We start from the raw sequence: 10,007 nt of genomic DNA, 5'->3' as shown, positions 1-10,007 counted from the left end.
GATGAAGAAAAGAGAAGAATTTCATACCTTGGAGCTTGATTTTTAGAGTAAAATTGAGGAAGATGGAGTGTTTTTGAGGTTTTTTTTCGAAGGGGCAGTAGGGAAAAGAAGAATCACAGGTTGTGTGAAGAGAATGAGCAAAAAAATCGAGTTTTAGGCCTAAAAACGTCCAACTCTGATTTTACGTTTACACGGGCCGTGTAAACGATAGGTATAAATTTACACGGCCGTGTAAATGATACCTCTGAAATGTACTGGTCTGAACGATTACAAGGGTCGTGTAAATGTTAGGCATAAATTTACACGGCCGTGTAAATCTCTGAGAAGGCAAAAATTTTGATTTTTTCAAATTGCAACCTGCTAATTCACTACTGCCCGGAAAATGATTTTTTAACCTCTTTTAACATGAAAAACAACTTGAAAGCTTAAAAACGAAGAAAATATTACGAGAAAATGAGAAAGAAAGGAAAAGACAAAATTACCCCCGGGTTGCCTCCCGGTTAGCCGCCCGTTTTTTTATGTCGTTGGCTCGACTTGGCCCCTAAATATGTTTCATTCTTGATATGTAGGGCTCTCAACCACTTCCATCTCTTCTTTCTTCACTTGGAATCCTTCATAATACGGTTTCAATCTATGGTCATTTACTTTGAAAATCTTCCCAGTTTGTTGGCTTGTGATTTCCACTGCACCATGGTCAAAGACATTTGTGACCACAAAGGGACCAACTCGTCTTGATCTTAATTTCCCCGGTATGAACTTGAATCTTGAGTGGTAAAGCAAAACTTTTTGACCTTTTGTGAAGGTTTTTTGGGAGTTCATCTTGTCATGATATGCTTTGGTCTTCTCTTTGTAGATCATTGCACTTTCATAAGCAACATTTCTGATCTCTTCCAATTCTTGAATGTCCAACTTCCTTTTGTTGCCCGCTTCATCTTCATTCAAATTGAATTTCTTCACATCTCAAAAGGCTTTGTGTTCAAGTTCAACCGGAAGGCGACATGGTTTCCCAAACACTAGCCGGTATGGGGACATACCAATGAGGGTTTTGAAAGAAGTGTGGTATGCACATAAGGCATCATCCAACCTTATACTCCAATCCTTACGGTTTGGATTGACTGTTTTCTTCAAAATTCCTTTGATTTGCCTATTGGAAACCTCTGCTTGCCCGTTGGTTTGGGGATGATATGTTGTTGAGACTTTATGAGTCACCCCATACTTTTCAAGACGGCTTCAAGCATCCGGTTGCAAAAATGAGTCCCACGATCACTTATCAAAGCTTTTGGAGTGCCAAAACGGGAGAAAATATGTGATTTTAGGAAATCCACAACAACTTTGGAATCATTATTACGGGTGGCCTTGGCCTCCACCCATTTGGACACATAGTCCACCGCCAACAAGATATATGAACAACAAAAAGAAGGCAGAAGTGGTCCCTTAAAGTCAATACCCCACACATCATATATCTCACATACTAAGATGGGGGTAAGGGGCATTTGATTCCTAGAACTAAAGGACCCGGATTTTTGGCACTTATCACAATGTGCACATAGCACATAAGAATCATGAAAAATGGTGGGGCAATAAAATCCGCTTTGTAGAACTTTTCTAGCTGTCCTTTGGGGTCCAAAATGACCTCCACAAGCATAGGTATGACAAAAGTTAAAGATGAATTGTACCTATTTTTGCTCAACACATCTTCAGATCAATTGGTATGCGCAATATTTCCAAAGATATGGCTCATCCCATACATACCTTTTCGCCTCCTTCTTGATTTTGTTCTTTTGCCAACGTGTGGATTCCAGGGGAAATTGATTTGTGACCAAATAATTGACAATGTTCACATACCATGGAGCTTCCTTGATAACGAACAAATGCTCATATGGGAATGTGTCACAGATTGGTGTGGTGTCTTCGGGTGGCACAATATGACAGAGATGATCTGCGAGCAAATTCTCTTTCCCACTTTTATCTTTGATTTCTATATCGAACTCTTGCAGAAGCAACATCCACAGTATTAACCTCGGCTTCAAATCTTTCTTGAGTAGTAAATGCTTTATAGCTGCATGGTCCGAATAGATAATCACTTTGGTCCCGAGGAGGTATTGTCGGAATTTCTCCAATGCAAAGACAATCGCTAACAACTCCTTCTCTATTGTGGTGTAATTGGTTTGAGCACTATCCAAAGTCTTGGATGCATAGTAAATGACATGATGAGCATGGTCCACTTTTTGTCCCAACACCGCCCTAACCGCGGTATTGCTCGCATCGCACATGATCTCGAACGGGAGATCCCAATTAGGTGGTTGGGTGATTGGAGCGGAATTCAGTAAAACCTTCAAACGATCAAAAGCGTCTTTGCATGGTTGAGTAAACTCAAAATTAGCATCTTTTTGGAGTAGTTGACACATCGACACTGTAATCTTTGAGAAATCTTTTATGAACCGCCGATAGAAACCTGCATGGCCAAGAAACGAACGAACTTCCCGGACATTTGTCGGGTAAGGGAGACTTTTGATAATGTCAATCTTGGCTTTGTCAACTTCAAATCCTTTTGGGGACACTATATGACCTAAAATCAATACCTTGTCCACCATGAAATGGCATTTTTCATAGTTAAGCACAAGATCTGTGTCAATGCACATTTGCATAATTTTTGTTAAATTTCTCAAACATTCATCAAAGGAGTTTCCATAAACTGTGAAATCATCCATGAAAACTTCGATGATGTTTTCAACATATTCAGAAAAAACGCTCACCATGCATCTCTAAAATTTTGCGGGTGCATTACATAAACCAAAAGGCATACGCCTATAAGCAAATGTGACAAAGGGACAGTGAAGGTGGTTTTCTCTTGATCTTCCAGGGCTACCGGAATTTAATGAAAGCCCGAGAAACCATCTAAACAACAGTAATGGGATTTACCCGCCAATATCTCTAACATTTGGTCAATAAATGGTAGGGGGAAATGGTCCTTTCTTGTTGAAGCATTCAACTTCCTATAGTCAACACAAACTCGTCACCCGTTTTGCGCACGGGTTGGCACCAATTCTCCCTCAACATTTTTTACAACTGTGACCCTAGCTTTTTTCGGGACTACCTGAACGGGGCTCACCCATTTGCTATCAGAGATAGGGTAGATCATACATGCATCCAAAAGCTTCATGATTTCTTTCTTTACTACCTCCATCATTGGGGGATTCAATATTCTTTGTGTCTGTCTGGTTGGTTTGAAGTCTTCCTCCATGAGAATCTTACGCATACATAAGGAAGGACTCAATCCCTTTATGGCAGTAATCGTCCACCCAATAGCCCTCTTATACTCTTTCAAAAAACTCACCAACTTATTTTCTTCTTCTTTGGACAACTTATTGGAGATAATAACAGGCAATGACTCTTCTTCTCCAAGATATGCATACTTCAAATGCTCGAGAAGAGTCTTCAATTCTAGCTTTGGTGCCTGCACAATAGAAGGAATAAGTTTTGTGTTAGAAATGGGCAATTTTAACTTGGTATTATCATACCTCATTTTCTTCCTCTCTTCCATGAACTCCACAATCTCTAGTAATTCCTCATCAAAGGTTGGATCTCATCAACAAAATTTATACAATGAACATCACTTGGATACCTCATTGCTTCATAGATATTGAAGTTAATGACATCCCCATCAAATTCCATAGAAAATGTACCATTGTAGACATCAATTTTTGTTCTTGCTGTTTTTATGGTCTACCTAAAAGTATGGAACTTGAGGTTTGGTCATCATCTCCCATATCAAGCACATAAAAATCTGCAGGAAACACAAGTTCATTGACTTGCACTAATACGTCCTCCAATACACCTTTTGGGTGTACCAAAGACCGATCGGCAAGTTGAATTATGACTCCGGTTTCGGTTAGAGGTCCAATTCCCATTGTTTTATAGCTTGAATAAGGTAAAACATTAATTAATGCTCCAATATCAAGCATGGCACGTGGCACAAAAAGGTTACCCATTTTAAAAGGAACCGTGAATACACCTGGATCCTTGCATTTCTTTGGTATCCGTTTTTGTAGCACGGCTGAAATGTTTTCCCAAACTTTCACAGTGTGATTTCCTTTAAGCTTTTTCTTAGATGTGCAAAGTTCCTTAAGGAACTTAGCATATCTAGGAATCTGTGTAATAGCATCTAAAAGGGGAATGTTGATTTCAACCTTCCGGAACATGGCCATGATCTCATCATCTTCTCGTTCTCTCTTTGTGCCTGTTAATCTTGAAGGAAATGGTGCTGGAGTTACTTTCACTTCGGTATCTATTGGCTTCTTTGACCTTGAAGTATTTTTCCTTTCCTCTTCTTTGACAGCTTCTTCTACCTCAATCTCCTTCTCTTCCTCCTCTTCATCCGGAATCCTTGGGCCTTCATAGCTTTTTCCTCCTCTCAAAGTAATGGCACATGCCTTATGTTTCGGGTTCGTCTCGGTTTGGGATGGTAGCTTGCCTTGTGATTCGATTCTACTCACGGATTGAGCAAGTTGTGACACCTGTTGCTCCAAGCTTTTTATGCTAGACTTGGTTTCTTGTTGGAAACTTTGAGTGCTAATAGCAAGGCTTTTTACAATATCCTCCAATGACATACTTGTTGAACCCGCTTGTGGAGGTGGTTGTTGTGGCGGCCTAGGTTGGAAAATTTAAGGTTGAAAGGGCGGCCTTTGTTGATGTTGAGGAAATGGTGGTCTTTGTTGATAACCTCCATGTTGATTTCCTCCCTAGCCTTGATTATTATTCCATATCTGATCACCCCGTGGCTGCTCATATCCTCTCTGGTTTGACCCAAAATAACCTCCCATGACTTTCGCTTCTTCATAATCTTCATCTTGATGTTGAGGGCACATGTCGGTTGGATGCCCCACTTGAGTGCAAATACCGCAAGGGCAAGGTGTAGGTTGCACACCTTTATCTTTAGCTAGCATCATAACCACTTTTGTAAGCTCGGACAATTGAGCTTCAATTTGAGGAGTTTGGACTTCCTTTACACCTTGGGGTGCATCCGTGTACCATTCTTCATCATCACTTGAATGCTTAGAATCTTCAGCCATGTTTTTTATTAGATTGCGGATTTCGGTTGCGGTCTTGTCGGGTAAAGATCCGCCACTCGAAGGATTAAGAAGCCTTCTTTCCATTGGGGTCATTCCTTCAATGAAGTATTAGAGGAGTTGGTACTCAGTAATTCCATGCTTGGGACAACGGGCACAAAGTTTCTTGAATCTCTCCCAATATGTGTGAAAAGCTTCTCTCTTATGCTCCTTGATTCCAATGATTTCCCTCCGTAGGGCTGATTATTTCATCTCTGGGAAGTATTTGTCCAAAAAGAGGCATGCAAGATCTACCCATGTAGTAACCGTCCCCGGTTGGAGGTCATAGAGCCAGTCTTTTGCTGCATCTTGCATCGCGAAGGGGAATGCCCTAAGCTTGATTTGATCCTTCGTGACATTGTGTGGCTTCATGCCCACACACACAACATGAAATTCTGTCAGAAACTTGTGGGGATCTTCATTTTCCAAGCCTCTAAAGGTAGGGAGTAGGTGGATGAGTCCGGATTTAAGTTCAAGATTTGTGGTTGTCGGATATGTGATACAAATAGGTTGATGTGTAACTTCTTGTCTCGACCATTGACGAAGGGTTTGCTCGGGTGGTGGATTTGGAGGTGGATTCCCTCCATGATTGCCTCCCATGGTATGAGTAGTGGTTGAAGTTTCTGTAGGTGTAGTATTTGGAATGTTATAAGTAGGTGAAGATGGTGGAGTGGTACTTTTGGGTGAGGTTTGTTGAGATGAGAGTGATAGGCTTTCTGTTTCGGATGCGGATACACTTGAGAGGGGTATGTCCTCCCAAATGTTGATGACTGGAGGTTTATATGATGAAGAAGTCCCGGAGCCCGATTGCTTCTTACGAATCTTGGCTTGCTTCCTTAACTTCTTTCTAGTTTTCTCTATCTCCAAATCAATTGGCAGTGGTGTACCTATACGGAAAGATCTAGGCATAAACAATTAGTAACACCGTGTCCCCGGCAACGGCGCCAATTTGTTAGGCGTGTCAACCCAACAAATAAAGGGGTGCGATATACTCCAAAAGAACACCACTATGTTGCACTAAAAGATAGTACAAGGAAAGCAGGGTCGATCCACAGAGACACGGAACAAATGTTTATACCTCTTTGCGCAAGGTACTTTGATCACCAACAATAAGAGGGGGGGATTTTGAATGCAATGATTAAACAAACAAATTTAAGACAAAAGTAATCAATCAAATAAGTAAATTAATTTCAGAAATTGTAAGGACTCCAACTCTATGTATGACAACTTAGCAATGCAATTCAAAGATGACAAGATGTTTGTTCAATTCTATCTAAGTTGGTACTTGAAAGTGTTAACAAGCTCTAACACTTCCCATTCACCACATTAACTAACCAAAACAAGCTTTTGATTAACCCTAACCTTACTAACCTAATCTAAACAAGCTCTTAGAATTAGATCAAAATATTGCATTAAACTTTATGTGAATGTTCCCAACAACACTCAATACTCCTCACAAGCTCGGGAGTGTAAGAATGTGTGAATAAGATTTACACTAGATTTATTCAAAAGAATTCAATTTAGTGCTTGTTACTTGTTCAATTTCACAAAACAATTACGGATTTTGCAAAAGAGATAACTTGAATGACCTAACCCTAATTCAAATGGCCAATAAGAATCACAATTAGAATCAAACATTTGATTAAAGCAAAATCAAATTCACTAGATAGAAATTAAAAGCAAACATCAAGTCATATGATTGAAATCACAACTAAGAATTCAAAACATGAAGTTGGAGAAACTAGGGTTCTAGCCACACATGACTAGAACAAAACACAAATCTAGAAATTAAAGTTAAAGTCTTACAAATTGAAATCCAAACTAAATCCAAGTGCTTCCAAGTATTAATTTCCTTCCAAATCTTCCAGAAAATTTCCCCAAGAACTCCTCAAATCGACTTTACTTCTAATGTAACCGGTTTCCCCTTTTTAGAAAGAAGAAAAACTGCTTTAAACTTACGACCACGTTTACACGGCCCGTTTAGATTAACACTACTATTTACACGGCCCGTGTAAATACAAAAGTACACTGCATAATTTGGCCAGGCCTTCGAAGTACAATGCTAAAGATTCTTCGTTTACACGGCCCGTGTAAACACAAGGCTTCCATTTACATGGATGTGTAAATCTATGAAAAGCCAAAATCTTCATTTCTTTGATATCTTCATCCTCGATGCTCCACAAGTCCCGAAATTTTGTCCGCAACTCTTATTTACCTCCTCAAACAAGATCCTACCTCCAAAAGTCCCTGAAATATCACAAAAGTGTGTGAATGAAATTGCCTCATGAAAAATCCCGAAAAACATGCAAAATTCATGAGTTTAAGCCTATATGCAATGCACTTTTATGAAATAAAGCTATAAAATGGGTGCATAAAATGCACCTAACAATCTTATTCTACATACAAAATTCTATAAGGTTCTATACTACTCTTTTGTGTCATATAGGATTCTACGATGGTCTAGGATCTTCCGTATCGTTCTAGCTTCCTCTAGTGCTCTCTTGATTATTTCGAATCGTTCCATCATGTTCCGTGGACACCTATCATTTTCTAGCGTAAACTGGGGTCTCGTAGAGTATTCTTGATCTCTCCAGAGACTTCTTGAGGATACGATCGTTCCGGAGTTCTCTAGATGAACGTGGAATTCTATAGAAACTCGATCCGTGACAACAGGATCCGTACTCAAATAAATGAAAATCATGGGGAATCTAAGAAGTCGGTAGGGGATTGATGTGATGGTTTCTATATAGCGGGTAAAGTGTGGTGGATTAATGATGACATTTTGATTATGAGATGACAGTTTGGTCTTGTTCAATAGGATATCGATGTTTGGGCGGGAAGTAGAGTCCTCCGAGATTAATACAAATGACATGGGGTTACGCGGTTTGATTACAACCGAGGTTTCACAGATTTTACTGGAAGAGTTTCCAGGTATTGTTGGTCAAATCACTGACAGACTAATTTCCAAGTTCGAGGAGTGAACTGCAGCCGTTCAGACTGTGGAAGAGACTATTGAGGTGACTAGGGGGAGAGATCTTGACGTGAGGACATGCCACGGAAAAAGAAAGTGGGACTCATGAATCAACAATGTTAGTGATGGTTGAAGAGTTCGAGGCTACTAACTTGGGTACTGGAAGTCAGTGGGACTTTTATATCTACGGAGAGTATGGTAGAACCTACGATTTTTCTTTCCACAAGTTCAAATGGTACAAGTATGAAGAGAAAGGGCATGTCGTCCACGATTGCAAGAAGAGTCGGACGTGTTTTCATTGTCACCAGTCGGGTCACCTCAAACCCGACTATCCTGCATGGGTAGAGGAGGGACTGCAAGCCCCAAAAACCATCGTACGGTAGGAGGTCAAGGTTGAGTCGCATGAAATCATAGGTATGAATTTTGATCTTCATTTTTATCTAGAATGGATATGTACTTTATTAGTGTGGTGTCAACAAATGGATAATCATTCGTATAGTTAGCACGTTAGAACTATTATGTTAGCATCTATAGGATTTAATGGATCAGGGATTCAACCTACGGGGTGCTTCATAAATCAAAGTTATGTGGATCGTTATTTAATGGTAGGAAGCTGTAATGTTGGGAAAGTTTCTGATGCCTCCATCTAAGGTTCAGGATTTCTTTGCGATTGCTGGTTATTATTCAAAGAATTATCATATGCCATTTGCATACCAAGAGTCGTGTTTAGAGGGTATTTGGAGGAACCGGTTTTAGACTTCAACATGTAAGACGTCGTCCAATGAGGGAGTAAGCCCCAAGTGGGGGAGGACTGATTGTTCTACTTGAAGGATCATGAACCAGATTGATTTTGATGGTTCCAGCACAATAAGTCGGAGGAAGTTGCAGCGCACGTTCATTGGAATTTTGGTATTCAAAATTGTTGAGATCTTTTATTGTGGATAGGATTAAGGGATTGATCAGAAGTGGGTGCAAAGTGAGTTGTTGTCAGCTTCTAGACCAAGATCTCGTTGTAGCCGAATGTCCCTTTTGGGACAATGAAATAGAGTTAAGAGGAGCATGTGTCGCTCAGGTTGAATATCAATTAAAGGATTGGTTAGCTCGTTAAACCGATGGTTATCATTAGTAAAGGTAGAGCTATTGTTGATTTATCAACCTACTACGGGGTGTGGTGGATACACTTTTGCATGGCTTTTGTTCAGTGGTTGAGATTGTTCGAGAATTTTGAGTTGAATCAGTTGACGGTGTTATGGGTGCATCAATCTTTCTTCAAGTATGGAGCAACGGAGATTTTTGACCCATGGTTAGGGTAACGGAGCAAGGTTGGTTAGTTTTATGGAAGGGCCTCAGATCTACACGGAACCTAATTTCAGCGGTTTGCGCCAGTAGGGTTGGAAAAGAGTCAATCTGATCTCGGTTCTATTAGCATTCAGGTTAAATATGGATTTTCCCTCAAACATGACGTTTGGTTCAGTAAGTTGAGCAATTGTAGGATCTGTTCGATTATTTAAGATTGACATATTAGTTTGACAAGTTTTATAGTTGGAATGTTATTTATTATGAATTGTGACCACAAGTTTGAAATTTTAGGGTTTTGTCACTATGGATTGTGAGCATATAGTGGAATTCTCGAAGTCGTTAAGGAGTGGTTGATTCCAAGTGATGGAGAACCGCTAGAGAGTATCGAGAATATTTCAAGTGCGGAACTTGGAGTTTCGTATCTCAGGAGAAGAGGATAGTTGGGTTTTGGTTATGGTGTGAGTCGAGGGTCAGGCAAGGAATAATGTTCATTGGTCTGTTGTAATTAGGGAATCAAAGTTTAAGGATTCAGGTTATCTCATTCGGGGGCGTGAAGGAAAGGTAGGGGCGCATTTTGGATCCATAGCTAGATTCAGGTTGAGGATTATGTTAGGACCTCTTTGCCTGTT

The 10,007-nt window shown here is 40.1% G+C and overlaps 1 protein-coding gene across 1 annotated transcript; it reads right to left on the bottom strand.

The window, feature by feature from the left end:
* Window positions 1–3,719: 3,719 nt before the first annotated feature.
* On the bottom strand, window positions 3,720–4,610 carry LOC145104207 (uncharacterized). Its single transcript, XM_079041480.1, has one exon. The coding sequence runs from the start codon at window positions 4,608–4,610 to the stop codon at window positions 3,720–3,722; it is 891 nt and encodes a 296-aa protein (XP_078897606.1).
* Window positions 4,611–10,007: the final 5,397 nt, after the last annotated feature.

The sequence above is a fragment of the Lactuca virosa genome, chromosome 4 (genome assembly GCF_052849685.1).
Source record: "Lactuca virosa cultivar CGN04683 chromosome 4, Lactuca_virosa_CGN04683_v6, whole genome shotgun sequence".
Taxonomy (NCBI): Eukaryota; Viridiplantae; Streptophyta; class Magnoliopsida; order Asterales; family Asteraceae; genus Lactuca; species Lactuca virosa.
This window is presented reverse-complemented; position numbering and strand designations above follow the sequence as displayed.

Coding starts and splice junctions, on each gene's coding strand:
- LOC145104207 (XM_079041480.1), bottom strand. CDS start 4,610: ATGTCATTGGAGGATATTGTAAAAAGCCTTGCTATTAGCACTCAAAGT.